Source organism: Silurus aristotelis (genome assembly GCF_946808225.1).
Source record: "Silurus aristotelis genome assembly, chromosome: 11".
In the NCBI taxonomy this organism is placed as follows: Eukaryota; Metazoa; Chordata; class Actinopteri; order Siluriformes; family Siluridae; genus Silurus; species Silurus aristotelis.
Genome location: NC_139584.1, coordinates 27,739,887 through 27,760,354, shown reverse-complemented (window position 1 = coordinate 27,760,354; position 20,468 = coordinate 27,739,887). Strand labels below are relative to the sequence as shown.

Below are 20,468 nucleotides of genomic sequence, written 5' to 3'. Positions count from 1 at the left end.
AGCTTTTTAATCTAGCACATTAACTCAATATACTTTTAGTAAGATAATCATTTCCTACTAAAGTACCTCTATTAATAGTGTATTAGTCTTCTCACTTTTTTAAATAGCTTAGCTAATCATAAATATTTTTATTAGTATATAATAGCAATAAAAATAATAATAATACTTATTGGTTTTTTTATTATACAATATTGTTCAAATATATTTTATGAACGAAAAAAGTTCGCTTGGAGAATGCGGGCATCGATCCCGCTACCTCTCGCATGCTAAGCGAGCGCTCTACCATTTGAGCTAATTCCCCCTTATACAAATAGAGTGGCAGGTCACCATCCCAGTGGACACAGTGTCGTTGTTAGTTGCTTCTTTTTCTTCATGCTTCTTACATTAGGGGGCGCTACAGCAGATCATCCGTCTCATCCACCCCCTCCTGTCCTCTACATCTGCCTCTTTCAAACCAGCTACCTGCATGCTTGGTCTTCCTCTTTTCCTCCTTCCTGGTGGCTCCATCCTCAGCATTCTCCTACTGATATACCCCATGTCCCTCCTCTGCACATGTCCAAACCATCTCAATCTCACGTCTCTCATAAATGCCATAGCATTTATATTTATTTACTGTAAATATGTTTACACACACACACACACACACACACACACACACACACACACACACACACTCACACACTCACATATATATATATCCTCGATGAACTGAAGGCATCCAAATATATCCTTTACGATTGTGTGCTTTTTAACTTTGTGGGTAACAAAAGTCTAGTTTCATTTGACCCATAACAGGACGAATTCCTTTTGACTCATATTCATCTCAGTTTAATCTCAGGGAATTTGGCATTGCCTTGGTCAATTCAGATAAACAAATACAATAACAAATGCTCATAATTAATGATTTATTGCTCTGTTACATTATTTTTCACATAACTAATGATGGTCAGTATGTATGATTATTCAAGGTAAACATACATTTATGGGTATTGTTTACTTTTTATTACATGCACAGCCATATTGCAATGTTATGAAAAAAAAACAATCTGTTATCTGGACTGCTGGAAGCTCCTGCTGGTTTGGTAAAAAAAGAAAAAAGAAATCATTTAGAGAATACTGCACTGATGTAAATTTGTAAAATTGTAGAAAATCACAGCTTTTGTTCATACATATAAAGACATATGAGGGGATATGTTGGTAAAAAAAGGTGGATTCAGATTTTATCCGATTCCCCGTTGGGCTTGAGGACAGTGAGGTTCCCCCTGGCGTGCTGGTCTGCCTCAATAGCCTCAAATAGTGACTTGAAGTTCCCTGCACCGAAGCCCTGTAACATTACAGTTAAAATGCAGTTGTCATTTTACAGAGAAATCTCAAAGAGTAAAGTCATCGGATCTGAGCTTTCAGAAAGTTTCTAGTTCAACTGACGGAATCCAAAGACATTTGTATGCCATTTTGTATTATACAGACCTGGTGGTTGTTCCTCTGAATCACCTCTAGGAACACAGTTGGTCGATCCTGAACTGGTTTGGTGAAGATCTGCAGGAGGTAACCGTTATCATCGTAGTCCACCAAAATTTGCAGCTCCTAGATAAACGACGTGTGGTCATTTGATGCATTGTGAATGTGAAAAGCAAGTCATTCCTTATTCTTTTCCTGTTTTGTAAGAGGAGAGAAAAGAGGAGAACAAGTGGCAAAACAGACCTCTAGGATGCTGATGTCCTCCTTGATTTTGACCTTTGAGTGTTTTAGATTCTCATGGAGCTGCTGGTAGTAGGTGTTTGGCACTGTCATGAACTCCATTCCACGTTCCTTCAGATTTCGGATCTAAAAAAACACACACACACACACACACACACACACACACACACACACACACACACACACACACACACACACACACACACACACACACAAGCTCATAAAAATACAAGGAGTTTGTACATATATGTATGCAAATAGTTTTCACCTTTAATTTGTTCCCCATCTGTTTATATCGATCTTGCTGTTCACATGGTCACATTAAGGCAAATTTATCATCCGAAATCAAATGATCCGAAATTGGAATAATAAGATTTTATTTGAACGCTAGTTTGCAAAATAGGTTTGGATTTCTGTCTATTTGGAGTAAATCCCAGGATACTCACAGCTTTGATGATGTTCGAGGTGTTCATGGCAATGTGCTGGACTCCGGGGCCACCGTAATACTCTACATACTCCTACACACACAAACACACACACACACACCACACTCACACTGATAAATAATAGTACCGTGTAGGTTAATAATTTAATTGGAGGTAATAACCGTAACACTTTACCCTCGTCGTGGATTATTTTAGAACAGCACAAAACCCCGTGTTTAAATGCATTTGGACTCATTTTTTATTTAATTTTTTTAAAATAGGTGAAATGCAAAAGAATAGTTTGAGAAAACATAACATGCGTGTGTGTGTGTGTGTGTGTGTGTGTGTGTGTGTGTGTGTGTGTGTGTGTGTGTGTGTGTGTGTGTGTGTGGCTGCTTGCCTGGATCTGGGATTTGCGTTTACCAAAGGCAGGCTCGTTGATAGGCATCTTCACCGTCTCCTCGTAGTTAGCGACCACGATGGAGCGTAGAGCGCTGAATTCCGTCTGCAACTGTTTATCATCTACAGACCAGAAACGATGGAAGAGGAGGTTCCTCTGGTACCTGTATACACACACACACACACACACACACACACACACACACACACACACACACACACACACAGTCAGTTAAAAGCAAGGTGGATATCTATCTATCTATCTATCTATCTATCTATCTATCTATCTATCTATCTATCTATCTATCTATCTATCTATCTTTCTTTCTTTCTTTTTCTTTCATTCATTCCACCCCTCTATCAGTCCTCACCCCTTTAATTGCTTCCATGTAGACTGAGCCAGAGCTTTGTTTTGCTCTTTATTGTAGCCCCAGAGGCAACCACAAAATCACAACCATCTCCCACTTTCTCATTCTTTCCACTGATTATCATTCTGCATTGTGCATCACCTCAACTCCTTCAGTTAACAATCTCCTAATGCACCTTCTGCCAAATGGGGTTTCAATAAATGATACATGCGTACCAGAAAAAGCATATATGAACCTCTGTCTTTATTATATTACATGCACATGTCAGTACTGAGAAGATTTGAGACTAGGGAGGAAGCAAAAGCTGTACTCTGATTGGTCAGAAGCAGAGAGCTATGTCTCCGCCCTGTCTCAACTGAAACTCTACTAGAGGAGGGTATTCATTCATGGCTTTTCATTTAAATTGATTTTGCTTTCTGACCTACTGTTTAGCACATTTGCTCTGAAACTAAAGCGGTGAGGCCTCTGTGCCTTTCAGTCACAGTGAACATGTTGATGGCCTTGTGTCTGTCAGTCACCATGAAATGTGTAGTGGCTTGTGTCTGTCAGTCACCATGAAATGTGTAGTGGCTTGTGTCTGTCAGTCACATTGAAAAGGGTGTGGCTGTTGTGTCTGTCATGACTCTCATGTTAGACAAATTCACTTTCTCACCATTCCACCACAGGCACCATCTCATCATCTGTCTGGTTTCCCACCACATGATCAATAAAATCCAGATGACCGTTTGGTCTGTAAAAGAACCACAGTCTTGAAATTCTCACTTTTTAATTACACCCTATACAAACTATGTCAAAGATTTCTGAGACAGCATTGACTAAACACAACACGACAATGTTACTTACAGCTTAGCCAGGAGAGGGTCACAAAATAGTGGAGGGTGGAATCCTGGAAGAAAAAGTCCTGTGTATCCTTTTCTTTCCACCAGTGTGTGAGTTGTGTCTCCATACTAAAAAAAAAAAATCCGTGATTAAAGAAAAGAAGGCGTAGGTTTGGTAGACAGCAGCATTGTTCTCAATGTAAAACTGATGGTTTAGAATAAAACCAGTAGATTGAAGAGGATATTCAAACTATCTTCCATAAGACATGAAGCACATGTACATACTGTCTGCAGGACTGCCAGTTTCACGCTGCCAAACTTGTCCTCCAGTACACGAGGTTCCTTGAGGATGATGGCACCTCTCTCTCTGGCTTTCTGTGCAGACACACACACACACACACACACACACACACGCACACACGCACACACACACTTGCTGCAATTCTGTCTCTTTTTCAGTTTGTTTGGCTTAATACAAATTGACTCCCAAATGACTCTCACAAATGACACATCATTAGTTTCCAGATGGGTGACCTTTCTCTATGGCTTCTGCTGTAAAATTATATATTTCTTTAATCTATGATTGTCGAATAACAAAAAAAAAATCTTGAAGTGAAGAAAAAATGTGAAGCTGATGTTTACCTGCACCAAGGAGTCACAGTCTTCGACAGAAAAGGCGACATCTTTGATTCCGTCTCCATGTTTTACCAGGTGCTCCCCAATTTCTGATGAGAAAAAGCAAGATTTTCATTTGATTTCATCAAGATTACTGTAATTTCAAAGCCAAAAAAGGCAAACTAAAGGACAAATTAGAGTACAGAATCTCCTAGAGGGATTCTATTCTCAAATAATTCACCTTTACAATACACAATTAGAAAGTTTTCATATACTGTTCATTAAATCATTGATCATAGACAGTTAGTGTTACTGTATAATAAAAAAAAAATTGGAGTTCATGGTACATATATACACATAAATCACTAATATGTAATTATTTTAAAGTAACACCTTTGTTACCAGGATTCAGTGCAGAGGAGAAGACATAGGTGATCTGCAGTAGGGGAAAAAAAGAAATACAGATGCATAATAAAAAAGTTTTTAACTCATGTGGCCTATTTTGAACATAATACTGAGTTGATGGTATACTGAATGTCCACAATAACATTATTGTGGATGTCATTGTTTGTGTTTCCTGTCGATTATTATATAAACTCTCACAGTGCCGATAACTATGAGTGTATATATACATTTCAGAATACTTACCTTTCCCTGCTTAACCACATGAGAGACGACGTCACGGCTGCCTGTCTCCAGTCCGCGATATGCAAGAGGCTCAAACCCCAGCTTGTTGCAATAAAAAGAGGCGGCCTGGAAGAAAACATGATGTTTGAAACAGTGTCAAAAAGGATTTTCATTATACATTGTGTGTGTGTTGCACTAGTACTATTTTTTGGACCAAATCAAACCAATTGGTTTAACCACAATTTTCATTGTTAATAGCACAAAACACAAACTGGTCCACTTCTCAAAGACTCATGGTCGAAGGAGCAAAGCATGTGAGAACATCCCATCAGGGATCAAATAAACCTTAAGATGGAGTTTTAACTCTGCCATCTCCTCCCCTCTCAAGAGCCAATAGCATCCAGCAGCACAGAAACTCCCCCGAGGGTCACAGAGTTTAAAGCACAATGAAGTGACAACAAAACAAACTGTGTACTATTATGAATATAGAATAGACGTACCTGCTTGGCATTGCCAACCCAGAAAGTGAGGTGGTCAAAGCTGAGGAACTTGCCCTGCTCGTGCTGATGGCAAAGCATCCAGACAAATCAGTGGGGGATAAACAATCAGAAGATAATGATTGAAGAGAGGGTTTTAGTGTCACATTTTGATTCAAACACCATACAGAGGAAGAATTCTTCAGAATCATTTAATTACACATATATACATAAACATTTAAGAAGACAAAAGTTTAGATAGAACCTAATGCACCTACCTTTTCACCTTTATCTGTGTAAGAAGTCTAGGGAAAAAAAGAAATACAACTTTTCAGCATTGTTTTCCAGGTTATATGAGATCATAGTTTTACATTTCATCCGCAACATTCCAGAATGTAGATATAAAAGTTTGGCTTACCATTTTGGTCTGCAGCAGCTCCCGGTTTTAAAGATGCAATGTTTGGTCTCGTCCCAAATATAAATAGGGAGGGTCTGTGGTGCTTTGCCCAGAGAGGGTGGGTCAGAGGCAGAGATTATATAAGAGCTTAATTATAAGCCTGACAAAAGCATTAAAGAGCATTAAAACTATCAAAAGGCAGTACTTTTTTGCAAAAAGCACAAAATATCCATCCATCCATCCATCCATCCATCCATCCATCTATCTATCTATCTATCTATCTATCTATCTATCTATCTATCTATCTATCTATCTATCTATCTATCTATCTATCTATCTATCTATCTATCTATCTATCTATCTATCTATTCACATGTTTATCTATTTATCCATCAATCCACCAATTTCAAGTATTATTTTAAATAATATTTTTCTCAGACTTAAAAATGTAAAAAATTTGAAATTATAAAAGATCCAAGAGGCTCGGTTTCATGTCTAAATGTTTAAAATATAAAATATAAAAATATATAATACTTTGAATTTGTTTAACACTTTTCTATATCACTGGATACTATGTGAAATTTCAAAGTCATAAGATTCAGTATGATTCTGATATAGAAGAAAAATATTAATAATAATAATCAACAAATAATATAAAATAAGTATGTTGCTAAAAAAAAAAGTACGTTGCTCTACTCTAAAATCTATTACGGACCACAAATCTAAAAAATAATTTTCTTAAATAATCTGTATGTCAACAAAACTTCTGCATGTGACCTGTGACAAATAATATAAAAATATAAAAGCTTTTTCAGTCTATACATTTTTAAAGAATGTGTAGACAGCGATGGTATTTTGATTAGAAGAATATGGACACTGGAAGCAAAGAAACACAGCAACTCTCTTTTACCTCATTAGAGCTTTTACGTAGGTTTTTAAGGTTATCCAGCTGTTTGGCCATATGGAGCACAGATAGTAGAGGAGGTGCAGCTGTTCTGGTTTCCTATTGGCTGGCTAGATTTTCAGCTCTTAGCTTCTACATGCCAGATAAAAGACATGCGATTCAGGCTTTGGATACAAGGAGTTGTTCTTAAGTTGTCTATGTTGTCAAATGTTCCTAAATCTGTTACCTGAAAATTGATGACTGGCCTAGCTTTATACTAAAGCAAACAGTTTCACAGATTATTAAAAATAAGACGCTTTTAAAGGATCGAATTGAACACATTACAGAAAGTGCAAAGTCATTCTCAAAGTCAAGCTCCACCTCAAGTCACGCCACTCTTAGCTCCATATGTGTGCGGTTTGGCTTCTTCTTCTTTTCTTTTTTTTTTTACTTTTAGACTGTATACACAGTTTAATAATCTATAATGTCTCTATTTACATGCCATTCTGCTCCACCTGGGGTCTTTTCTTCTCCCTGTTCCTCACAACTGTTATTCCTAGAGGCATTCTCACCCTCGTGCATCATGGGACTTCATTATGTGCAGTCGAGTGCACTCATTTGAACATGGTGTAACAGTAGAGAAGTGATTCTGCTTGTTCACTAATGAACCATCAATCACACATGTTCCTGCTGATGCAGACAAGATAATGATCACAATGTCTATGCAGAGTAGACACTGTCTACTAGGGTTCAAATCCTGAATCTAAAGCTGAAAGGTGGGTTTGTGTGTCTGTTTTTGAGGACAAGATGTTTAAGTGCATGGTACATAATGGTGCATTTCCCTTGGGAAGAGTATGTACGCTTCTGAGAAGGGTGTTGGCTAGTTGGGAGATCTGTGGGGAATTGGTCCCTGTTAGATTACTCATCGTTTTTTACGCGATTACAAAGGCACTTGGGAAGAGCGAAAGCATCAGTGAACAACGCAGAAATACAGAGAAGAAAGGATTCAATAAATCAGAATAAAGATTGGCTCATCATAAAAGCATGGCTAAAAATGAACTGAAAACCATCCCTGATCAGTCAGAAGAGGAGGATAAAAGCAGAGGAGAAGGTGAAGGAGAGGAAAAAGTGCGAGCTGAGAAAGACGAAAATGTTCTTGCCCTCAAACCTGACCAGGTGCAAGAAGACAGTGAGTGTCAAATTCCTGCTTCCAAGACCAAACCAGGAAGAGTGCAGTCAGTCTTTTGTCTAGTAAGAGATCAGATTCGAGGGCAGCCGGTTCACGAGGCGAACAGGATGGGAATGCTTCAGCTGGTGCAACAGGTCACCAGGCAGTTGGACAGGACCAAAGTGGGTAATGGAAGTACTGAGGACACATCACCTAGGACAGACCTCCAGGAAACCCTGGAAGTTCAAGAGGAGACAAGCGAAAATGAACAAACAAACGAGGAATGCAAAAAAGATGAGTGTGTGGTTATTCTCCAGCAAGTTCTTAACAGCATAGAGATTCTGAGGAAGGATCTGGGCGAGGAGTTAAATCTGCTTAGACAGGAGTCTCGGAGCAACACGGATAGAGTGCTGAGAGAATTAGAGACACGCCTTACACCCTCACAGCAGATCAATGCTGACACGAACGCACCTGTTTCCGTCCCTCCACTTGTAGGAGCACCCAAAAGACGTATCCTGAGACGTACCTTGACCACTGTTGCTCCGAAGACCTCCACGCCACAAGCATTCCGGCCTCGCTGCATGTCCGAGCCTGTGGGGAGCCGAAACAAGGAAATTGTGAGCAATGGGAACGGCACTTTACCGGTGTCCACTCTGGATCCTCTGCTTCCATCACTTGTGGTTACTCATCATGCTAAGAAGCCTGTACACTCTAAACCTCGTGTGAACAAACCTGCAGCTTAACGTTCATCAGAAAATCCTCGTGAGGATGTTCCAAAAGGGCATATAAATCTGCATCATGTCTAACTAAAACTCGAAGATAAGACCTGAAGCTGCCAACAGAGAATAATGGATATAGAAGACCAGAAAATAGAACAAGATGCTCCATGCTGGCGAGAGACGCCTTACATATGGATGCATACAAATAAACGACAATGAGATTGAAGGGATCTGAGAACTTTTTTACTATCAATGACAAAAGGTTTACATGAAGATCAGCTCTAGACAGATGATGCAAAAAAGCCCCTGAAGCCCTCTAAATCTTGAAGACTGGACAGACTGGTATTGTAACAGCCTACCGCTAAATATATTGCTCGATGTGTTTGAGATCTTTATGTTTGTGTACTGTGAAGTGCCCCTTAATGTTAATTGTTTAGTGATAATGATGCAATGTGCTGCCAGAGCTGTGTTTTCCCAGTAGCGTTGTAGCGTGAAAATACCTGCCATCAACAAAGCACTTGTTATCAGAACGCTTTTTGTACTTATATTCGTAATTATTATATCTGTAAACAATATAACTAAGATTTTTATTTATGCTTTTGGGATTTTTTTGTATAATTATATAATTGTGGTGACTGGCATTGCAATTCAAATGCTTTGGTTTCAAAAGATGTCTGGATAAATAAGGCTGGAAATGTATTTTTTTGGAAACATCATAGACTGCACAAGTCTGGGGACATATTTTCTATACTTACAGTGATCAAAATGGCTTTTGTGTAGTTTTTTCTTGATTACAGGTGAAGTTTTTCTGCAAAATAGGAAGCAATTCTCAATAAAAGGATCAAATTGTTAGAATTCATTGCGTTTGTTTTGCAATAACGGTTTCAAAACACTGGAATAAATTTTGACGCTTTTATTAAAAATAAATAAATAAATAAATTTAAAAAAAAAGAACAATAATTTTTTTCCATATATCTAAAACAGGGTGTATAGATTTCTCAGTTTTTCTACGTTTTTTTTTTAATGTTCATGTAAAACTGGCAGTTTTTCAAACAGTCTGTAATTAATATATTATTAAGGTGTCTTGTTTTTCAATTATTTTTAATGCAATAAACTGTTTGATCTGATATTAACAAGAAAACATGAAACAAATTTCACATTTACAAGGGTTTAAACATTTGTTAACAATCCTAAAGTTGTGCATTGGTGCAAGTGTGTTTTAGCCATCCCGGAACTGATAGACAGCAAGCTGAGGAAGACAAAAAAGAGGATAAAGTGTGAGCTCTGTCAATGAGAAACTCCATTCTCCATGTACTCCATGCATCAATGTTGGTGGAAAACCTCATGCATGTAGCTATTATGCGGATCCATTCATTCCAGGATTGAAAAGGTAGAAGTAGCAGCTCTTCTTAAAATGTTCAACTTCTGATCAGAAGATTGTAAATTCAAATCACAGTAAGATCAAGCTCCGACTCATGGGCCCTTGAGCAAGGCCCTTAACACTCACTTGCTCAATTGTATATGTGAGATATGTTGCTCTGGATAAGAGCATCTGCCAAATTCAACAATTGTAAAAGGTGACAGGAAAAAAAGAAGCCAAAACAGTTGAAGATGAAGAAGATTAATGCAATATGACTGGACTGCCAAATGAACATCTCCAATACTTACTGGAGTATAACTTGTAGCCAGAATCATTTCATTATCTTGTGCATTAACTACCTTAATAAGTACAATCGTTGAACTTGTTTTTTAATGTCATCCTTCATCTCTGTACATATTTTCACACACAAAAAGCTTGGCATTACTATGAAATACATACTTGCCTGTTTGGGTTTCAAGACCATTTTGAAAGTGAAATATTAATTATTATGGGGAGTGGCAGCTCCAGTGGTTAAGATGCTGGAGTACTGATCGGAAGGTCGGGGGTTCAAGCCCTGGTATCGCCAAGCTGCCACTCTTGGGCCCTTGAGCAAGGCCCTTAACCCTCTGTGCTCCAGGGGCACCGTATCATGTCTGACCCCAGTTTCCAAGCAAAACTGGGATATGCGAAAAACAAATTTCACTGTGCTGTAATGTATATGTGACAAATAAAGGCTATTCTATTAATAATATATTAGTTTTTTTCTATTGGTTATTATATTTTCTCATCTAATAAATATTAGTTTAAATTCTTTCAGAGGATTCCTAGTGAATATTTACTCTTTTTTTTTGGTGGATTTATTGGTGTGTGTTCAAATAGAAAATATAGAATTGATATTCAACTAGTGTACCACAAATTCACAAAGGAATAAACAAGCACTTTCTTTATTAATTGTAAATGAGGAATGACATTTTTTTTTCATCAGGCCTGGTTTATACACATCACATTTCTCTTTTGGTAATCAGCTGGAGTTTGACCTTTACACAAGAAAAATAATAAAGTTAGCATTTGGATCATGTGACTGCATTCTTTTATTTCACAACATTTCCATTAATAATTTTAGTAAATTTAAAGCCGATCACTTGATGGCTACCAGGAGATGAACTGAATAATAATTTAATGCAAAAAACTCAAACTTTCATATTTTTATAAACTTGGATAAACCAATCAATTAAACCAAAGCAAATAAAATACAAACTGAAAATGTATATAACTAAATATTAAACCATGTCAAACCTCAAACACTATTATTGCTGCATACGAAAAAAACAACTTAATCTATTCACGAAACACGTTCAATGTAATATAACTTTGATCCCTCTGATACTTGTGACTAGAGTGTGACATCTACTGGACCTCTTTAGTTTCATTCAGCTTGTGGTTCCTGTAAGTTAGATTTTAGGTGCCTGCTTACGATAAATTACAAGCTTGAATGTGCAAAGAATTCAAAAGGCACATTCTGGACTACATTTTCAAGACCCATGGAAAACAAAAAGGTGTTAGGTAATCAAAACACAGAACTCAAACATTAAATTGTAACCAGTTATCAATAAAACAAATATTGCACAGAACTGAACTAAAACTTTTTTTTTGAAAAGAGATCACTAGTAACCAAATGCCACAATGATAAGGCAATAGGTCTCTGCTACGTGCACTGTTCCTCAGCAGCAATCTAGGACTTGTACATTCTTTTACATTAATAATACGACTTTCATTAGGCTCTAGTATTAATGAAAGCTAGCATCACATTTGTACCTGCCTTGTTTAATCAAGCTGCACAAAACATTCTCAACAAAACAGTTATCATCACTGAAAATGCTGACTGGCCCTGTTATGACATCATACAGTGTTTAATGCATTATAAGAGAGCTGGTGAGGATGAAAAGGTGGATGAGGAGTGTGTGCTGGCTCTGAGCCGCCCCTCTCGCCGAGATTATCTTCACTGCAGATGAGACAAAGATTTGGCGATTCAAGCTGGGCTGGATGGTACGATAGTTGTCCACCAACAACTTCTTCACAGTGTCGTTTCTATCCGAGTAATACACACTTGTGATGAACGGCAAATACTGGAACATATTGGAATTGAAAAGAGTTATTTTCAGTCATCTCTGACAAGCAATCAAATTAATAAACCAGTAAATAATTAATTAGAGCGTAAAACAAAAGATTTCCAACAAATACTATGATACAGTTTCAGTTCTTAAGGGAGCATTGCAGAATTTGACAATACCAACCTATTACGTGTACCATATGAATTTATGACATTTGGCAGACTGTTTTATCCGTGCAACTTACAAGTGGAAGTGGTTGCTCAGTGATTAATACTCTGGGTTACTGATCGAATGTTAAGGGTTTCAATCCTCTGTATTTTCAAGCTGCCACTTTTGAATAAAGCCCTTTACCCTTTGTGCTCCTGGGGCGCTGTATCCCGCCTGACCCTGCTCTGACCCCAGCTTCCTAACATCCATTGAATATGCGAATGAATTTCACTGTGCTGTAGTTACATGTGACCAGTATAAAGCATATTTACTATACCTTTATCACATTCACACAGCTGAGCAGATAATGAGTTAAAGGCCTTGCTCAGGAGCCAGAAGTTGTGGCTTGGTGGGGCTGAGATTTGAACTCACAACCTTCTGTTCCAATGTCCTTATCCTTTAAACTAACACATTCAATATCACATCCTATAACACAAAATATATGCCTTGGGTTGCCAAAATACTTTGTATTAGAGGTTGACAGAATTAATTTTACCGATAGCCAAGTTGGATTGTACTTGCAGATAAACGATTTATAAACCGATGAACAGATTCTTTTTTTTTTTTTTTAGTCCTCCCCCACCATTGGTCTGAAAGAGCCTAATAGCTTACTTGCAGTTTAAATAGCAGTTTAGTTAACACCCACTCTCCTCCTTTCGCAGCCGGGCTTGGGACCATCCATGGTGCATTTACATTTGTCATTTGGCAGACACGCTTATCCAGAGCGACTTACATCTGAGCAGAAGAGGTTAAAGGGCAGCGACAGCCCGTTGGTGGGATTTGAACCTGTGAATTCTCTCTCTCTCTCATTTTCCTAATTCATCAGCTGCTCAAAACATCCACCTTCTCAACACACTCTCCTCGCTCGTCAACACATTTCCATTTCCATCCAACACATTTTCTATGCTCCTCCTTCTTCTTAAAATAAGTATTTACCACTTTCCTTTCCATCCTTTTAGCAAGATCTACCACCATCTGCCCTTCCACATTCCTCTCCTTAAGTCCATACCTACCCATCATCTCCTCATTACCTCTGTTCCCTTCACCAACATGCCCATTAAAGTCTGCCCCATTCACTCATCTTTCTTTCCTAGGTACACCTTCTACCACTTCATCTAACTCAATCCAGAAATTTTCCTTCTCCTCTATTTTACAGCCCACTTGTGTCTGATCACAGCCTACTTGTCACTGATGACATTTATCATCACACCTTCAAATTCCAGCTTCACGTTCATCACTACACCATTTCTTTTTCCATCCACACCATGAAAGAACAGTTTAAAGCCACCTCCAATGTTCCTGGTCTTACTCCCTTTCTACTTGGTCTCCTAAACACACAACATATCTACCTTTCTCCTCTCCACCATATCAGCTCCCTCTCTCCTTTTACCAGTCATAGTACCAACATTTAAAGTACCAACCCGAACCTCCACTCTCCTCCACTTCTCCTTTCCTTATCCTCCTTCAGCCAACAGTAGCCCAATTTCCACCGGTACCCTGTTGGCCGATACCTGTGGCGGTCGTTGGTAACCCGGGGCTCGACTGATCCGGTATGAAATTCTGATTTATGATCCGCATATTTTATGTGGCACATGTTTTACGCTGGATGCCCTTCCTAATGCAACCCTCCCCATTAATCCGGGCTTGGGACCGGCACTTAGAGTGCACCGACTTGTGCAACCCTAAGGGCTGGGTTAAACAAAAGGTAACACTCCAAATAAATAAAAACAGTTGCATCCAAAATGAATAAACAACAACAACAACAAAACACTTAAAATAACTACAAAGTTTGAAACCGGAAAAAAGACAATAAATCGGTCGACCTCTACTTTTTATAATATCACATAATATACCTGGTATTATACAACAATTATTGATACTTATCCAATACATAGAACACACTTAAAATTACACATATACACACACAAAATTAACAAAAGGTGTACCGAAGTTACAAGTTAGCCACAATTCAGATTATTAGCACCAAATTACAATCACCTGCTGTTTAGAAATATAAAGAAACGAACGAGTTTGTTTATCGTTCAAACGTGGACACATTCGAGAAGCACTAAGATTACATGTCAGGGCCACACAATGCGAACCAGACAGAACTCTGTGTGCTAATGTCTAACTATGACTAATTTAATTAAACACTTCAGTACAATCAAATGGCAATGTGTTGTATTAAAGTATTAAATTTCTGTTCTCATATAACATCTCAAGCGGTTTATTTCTTATCTTACCACATTTATCTTTAAGAGTTAAAAGGACAAATATTCCTGTGACTGTTACAAACACTGACACTGGAGACTCCTTCCATAAATAATTAAATTACTTACTAAGGACTGAATTGTAAAAGTATGAAAGACAAAGTATATTTAAACATTATGACATTATAACATTATGAGGCACCTGTTAGTGGGTGGATATATTTATAAGGCAGCGAGTGAACATTTTGTCGTCAAAGTTGACGTGTTAGAAGCAGGAAAAATGGGCAAGGATTTGTGCGAGTTTGACAAAAGTTGTGATGGCTAGACGACTGGGTCAGAGCATCTCCAAAACTGCAGCTCTTGTGGGCTGGTCAGTAGTCAGTATCAATCAAAAGTGCTTCAAGGTAGAAACAGTGTTGAACTGGAGACAAGGACGTGACGGCTGAGGATAATTAACACATGTGGGGAGCAAAGGCTGGTCCGTGTGGTCGGATCCAACAGACGAGTTCCTGTAGCTCAAAGTGCTGAAGAAGTTCATACTGTTTATGATCAGTGTATGTATGTATGTATGTATGTATGTATGTATGTATGTATGTATGTATGTATGTATGTATGTATGTATGTATGTATGTATGTATGCATGTATGCATGTATGTACTTATTATGTCACTATTTTTTTTGATTGAAAATGACTTACCATTTATATTTTGCATGGCAGCTTCACTTGTTTATTTATTCTGCAGAAGAGGCAAACTTGTCATCGTCATTTAATTTGTCCACTTAATACTAATGGTTCATGATACTGCAATTTAATGTATTCATTGAAAATACCTTTTTGAAAGATTTCTTTAATACTTTTTTTGTTTTTTAATGACTGGGTTTCATTAATTTTGACTGATTATTGTTTCATTCTGTCATGTTGAAAAGGCTGTTGTGTCGAGGTGCACAATTTGATTTGTATTTTAGGAAATACAACCTCACAAATCAACTGTTTTAGGCTTTTTTACTACTTTTTTTGGACTAGTGTATATTTGAGCCTAAAAATAAAATACTTAAGTACTGATACTCTAATGCTTTACTTGAATCATATTAGAATGAATGACTTAACAGAAGTAAGATTTGCAGTCTATACTTTTACTCAAGTATAATTCTCAGGTACTCTTTACACCCCTGAAAAAGATGTGATGATTAGGGCCACGTCCCTTACACTGAGATTATACAATTAACAATTAACTCTGCCGGTATATTCTGTAGATGATTAATTATACAACAACTAATTCAAAGTGAAGAGATTCTTCACTGCTAGATGTCTGTGTTTTTACCTGTTCTCTGGAGATGAAAATGGGCTTCTCGTACACGATCCAAGTCACGGTTTGCCGGCAGGGGGGGGTTGTCTGGCCTCCGTAGTACTGATAGAATTTGTAATTATCAGGAAGGAGACGCGACAATGCCGGAGGAGTCACGCTCACTGAATCCCCTGGAAAATGAAACGAGAAGCCGGTAGAGTGTGAAGCGAGAACGATTAACAATGATGTATGGGTTACAAAGTTTTTCTAATCACCTGGGTACGAGACATTGAGCACAGCATGAGCTATGGCTCTGAAAGCCATATTCTCATCAGAAGCGATCTGAAATGGGAACACGAGCAAACAAGAAATCTGCAAAATTTTAGGTTACAACCTTCGAGGCACCAAATTTAAAGCCCCTTTACTGCACAATGTTTGAATACTTGCTGTTTCTTTTAATGCATACATTTACTTCACCAGAAAATCTCCCCTCTTTGATGGGTTAATCATGCATAACCTTCATTCTCACGAATGAGATGACTCATGCTGCTATTCTGTCTGCCTTTCGGTGCCATTTTGTCTGCGCCTCCCTAACCTTGCATTCCTTATCTGTCTGTTCCTGCTGTCCGTACCCAGCTGTCTGCCTCTGCCTATTTCTCTTTGTGTCCCTCTGAAAGTCTGAACCTATCCATTTATCTAATCTGCTTTGGCTTTTTAAACCAATTGCTCATTTACATAATAAAGACACACCAACAATTAATTTCTCTGATGAGAACTTTCAGCCTGTGTGTCAAACAGATACAATTAGGAATGTTACATCAATAAAGACTCCAATCATAAGCAGGCCTGATTGTACTAAAGAAGCAGCATCCACGTTGGCGAATCCAGGCGCAAGTCCCACAATCTGCATCTAAAAACACACACAAAAAAACATTTACAACCACAATGTCCATCGCGTTTTCTGTAAATTATTCATACACCATTAAAAGTAAGTGGTTAGAACATTTCATTAGCAGGCATTCAGTGTGCGAGTCTGCCTTTTTGTGTGTGCGAGAGTGTGTGTATGTGCACCTCCATAGGAAACCTGCGACTGTTAAATTTATGCTCTGATCCGTTGGTGGCTTTCGAACCCCAGTGGAATCTCATCTCAATGAGTCGATAATTATGCTTTATACTGCCACCTTTCACAGTCATCCCTGCTTGAAACTTCACAACAACTAAAAACATACACACACAAGGCAATCACGTATTTGAATCTGAAGAAAGATTTAACATTAAGCAAAATAATTTCTACAATAGAAACATTTACTGATGATAATATTATTCAAAGGTCGACCGATTCATCGGTTTTGCTGGTTAATCGGCATTGAAAATTTATTGCTGGAACTATCTGCATAAATCCATAGTTTTTCCGGGTTGCGTCTGTGCTGGAGCGGCTGAGAAAGTTATTATTCAGTACGAGAGCGGCCTCTAGAGGCAAATCACTGAAGTCACGGCTGTTTGTTTAAATAAGCGAGAATGCGAACTTTAACTCATTCATGTTAGTTCACAGTTTATTAACTACAGTTAAGAGATCAAATAAAAATGTACTTAGAATAAAAATGTATTACAAATAGTAATGAATACTTTTAAAGCATTTACTTAACTTGGAAAATGGAATCTTATTTTAAAATGTGACCTTCACAAACGCCAGAGCATTGATTTTACATTTAATTTTTAAGTACTTTTAAAATTCAGTATACTACTGTTTTTTTTGTTGTTTTTTTAAGAAATAGTAAATAAATAAATAACTATCATTTAATACATATTTTCTCATATATTAAAATTTTTTTTTTTTTTTTTTTTTTTCTTATATTTTATATTTATAGTCTCTTTTACTTAAATCACAATTTCTGAGCGGCCGATCGGGTTTTTATTTCACTGCAAGTGAACATATAACTATGTTTGTGACAGATAAAAATCTTAAACCTTAAATCTTGAATTAACGTCCCCCTGCCATCACTGTATTATGACGTCACTATTCCTCTCAGTGCTGCTTACCAGTGTCCCGGATATTAACTACAGTCCATGACCTTTGAGGTACATCGAAGCCTCGCAGTTCCAGCGGATGGATGGAGTCGTTCTTAATAACGACATGTTCCAGTTCAATGGGAGACTGCAGTGCTGACGCTGTAGCAATGCAGCTGGGAAACGTTTTCACCCACTTATACGGACCTGTCATATAAAAACAGACGTAATAATATTGGCCTTATAAAAAAATAAAACCAAAGCTGAAATTCTGATCTAGCCTCTCATATTTAAAGCAAACAATAATGGAACTGGTCTTGCCATTTCAATACTTTAAGTGCGAAAAAAATCAGTGAAATGCAAACATTTTACACAAATGAAAGATTTATCATAAGGCCAAATATTATTGTCATTATTATGTGATTTCAGTTGTTGGGACTTACTACATGCATCTTCTGTGTAGCAATAATTGAGGGGTGGAACTGGGAGACAAATAAAACAAATAACGTGGACACAGTGTATACAGTTAAAGAAAAAGGCAAATAAATATACAGAAACAACAAATGTAAGACAAAATACGACATTTCTAAACAGGTTCAACAGTTTGAAACTAGATATTAGGGGTTTAAATTTACATGCATTCGTTCTGATTTTTTTCAGCACAGGGCTTTTGGATCGCAATCCTTTTTACGTGCGGAACATCCGAGTTTCCCCTTAGGGACTCATTTTTTATTATTATTAAATTTTATAATATGAAAACATACAAAACAATGCCGGGGAAATAATAAGAAACTAGAGTTAGTGCAGTGTCACTGCGGCTACTCGCTCCGCACCGGAAATTAGATTTGTTTTGCACATGCGTGACATGGCTGCCACGTCCTGGTTATTAGCTAAACCTATGAATTCTTTAGCTTTTTACATCAAATTTATCTTAAAAGAAGAAAATCCTGACAATTCCACATATCGAGGGAGTGAATGAATGAAGGATGGAAGGAATGAAGACATTTGTTTAAATATACCGAAATAAGGAGAAGTTATTTTAAATTACATTTTTTAAATTAAATATATAAAAAAAAACACACACCTGTATAACCCAAATTGGGTCTAAAAAATGTAAAGTATTTCATTTAAACATTCCATATATTTATTTTTTATTGAATCAATTGCGTCTGTGCCAATTTATTTAATTACTGAATTTAATCCATATAATAAAGTGTATTGCATTAATTTGATTTATTCTATTTTTATATATTTAATTTTCATAAAATTATAATAATTATAATTATATTTATTTAACCAAGCAGGCATTTTGTTTAATTTTTATTAAATAAACTGTTCAAATGTTGACGATTACAAATGTTATTGTTAATAACAAACTGCATCAATTAAAAACTACAATCAGTTTTATGTTTTGCATTTCTTCTCCCCTAACCGTACTGAAGATGAACCGAACCCACACTTAAAAACCGAGGTATGTACCGAACCGTAAATTCTGTGTACCGTTACACCCCCTTATAGCTATAGTATGGATATTTAAGATTTATGTGAAATAATGCTGTTTTGGGAACAAGACATACAGGAAACATACAAGACAGACAGAAAACACAGAAAATTAAGGACAGTTTTTGAAAATGAGTGAAAAGAATACAGTAGCACTTCCAGCAAATCCTGCTGTTGAAGAAACCTAAATTACCTTCGAAGGGCAAAACTCCAGAAGCCCTTAATGTTGGGATTAATAATAGAACAGACATCCAGGACCCTTCCTGCAAAAATAAACAAATAATTCATTTACACACTTATTAAACATTAGACAACAGAGATGTCATTCATTCATTCATTTTCTCCCGCTTATCCGTAATTCGGATCGCGGGGGCAGCAGTCTAAGCAGGCCCCCGCCTTCGACTGCTGCCCAATCCTCACAGCACCGTCCCTTACGGTCCCCCCTGCAGGTGGTGAGCCCACGGGAAGGCGGCCCCACGTCACTCCGACGTCACGGACCTTGATATTTCCCTCGTAAGGGACCCCCGGAGCATAGCGGGTTAAGGGCCTTGCTCAAGGGCCCAAGAGTGGCAGCTTGGCGATACCGGGGCTTGAACCCCAGACCTTCCGATCGGCAACCCAGCGCCTTAACCGCTGGAGCCAACACTCCCCGAGATGTCATTTCAATCTTATTAAAATGTTAATAACATTTTAATGAAACATCAGAGGAAACCCAAAAACCCAGAAGAAACACACATAATGGCTGCAAATATTACTTATATGTTTCACAATATACATCAAAATGCTGTTTTCCATTTATGCATGTTGATATAATAAAAGATCTGGATAACCCCTTGTGTTGCCTGTTGAAAAATAACACCTACATATTTAAAATATCGAATCAGACCACCAGTGTACAAGCAGTGAAATGCATAAAATATCGCAGATATGAGCCAGGAGCTGGAAATGTTCATATCAGAATGGGGCAAAAATATTATCTCATAAGAAAATGTTTTTGTAGTATGATTTTAAGATCTAGCTGGGCTAGTTTGAGTTTTTCTATAGATGATGGTCCACTGGGATGAAGTTATAGCAATAAAAAAATGGAATTAAAAATAATCCAGAGTGTGGCAGATCTGCAGAAATAAACATCTTGTCAATTAGAAAGCTGAACAAAGAATACCTGAACTAATTTCAGCCTACAGGAAGGTGACA

The 20,468-nt window shown here is 37.5% G+C and overlaps 2 protein-coding genes across 4 annotated transcripts; both read right to left on the bottom strand.

Annotated features, from left to right (window-relative positions):
* Positions 1-891: 891 nt before the first annotated feature.
* On the bottom strand, positions 892-5,908 carry hpdb (4-hydroxyphenylpyruvate dioxygenase b). Its single transcript, XM_083554147.1, has 14 exons — positions 5,845-5,908; positions 5,705-5,731; positions 5,451-5,513; positions 4,972-5,076; positions 4,717-4,759; positions 4,351-4,433; positions 3,994-4,083; positions 3,734-3,837; positions 3,543-3,620; positions 2,524-2,686; positions 2,145-2,216; positions 1,702-1,824; positions 1,468-1,584; positions 892-1,324 (listed from the first exon to the last, which is right to left on the bottom strand). Exons 1-14 carry the CDS (start codon positions 5,845-5,847, stop codon positions 1,214-1,216), a joined length of 1,182 nt encoding a protein of 393 aa, XP_083410273.1. The 5' UTR covers positions 5,848-5,908; the 3' UTR covers positions 892-1,213.
* Positions 5,909-11,026: 5,118 nt separating this feature from the next.
* Positions 11,027-19,595, bottom strand: LOC310733155 (carbonic anhydrase 2-like). 3 transcript variants are annotated; one of them, XM_083554159.1, is made up of 8 exons: positions 19,468-19,595; positions 18,218-18,256; positions 17,808-17,981; positions 16,839-16,984; positions 16,585-16,677; positions 16,043-16,109; positions 15,804-15,958; positions 11,027-12,079 (listed from the first exon to the last, which is right to left on the bottom strand). In XM_083554159.1, the coding sequence occupies exons 1-8, from the start codon at positions 19,523-19,525 to the stop codon at positions 11,864-11,866; spliced, it is 948 nt and encodes a 315-aa protein (XP_083410285.1). In that variant the 5' UTR covers positions 19,526-19,595; the 3' UTR covers positions 11,027-11,863. The 3 variants fall into 3 exon arrangements, with proteins under 3 accessions (XP_083410285.1, XP_083410286.1, XP_083410287.1); XM_083554160.1 differs by lacking the exon at positions 11,027-12,079 and adding an exon at positions 14,063-15,020; XM_083554161.1 differs by lacking the exon at positions 11,027-12,079 and adding an exon at positions 14,064-15,005.
* Between the last annotated feature and the right edge of the window lie 873 nt (positions 19,596-20,468).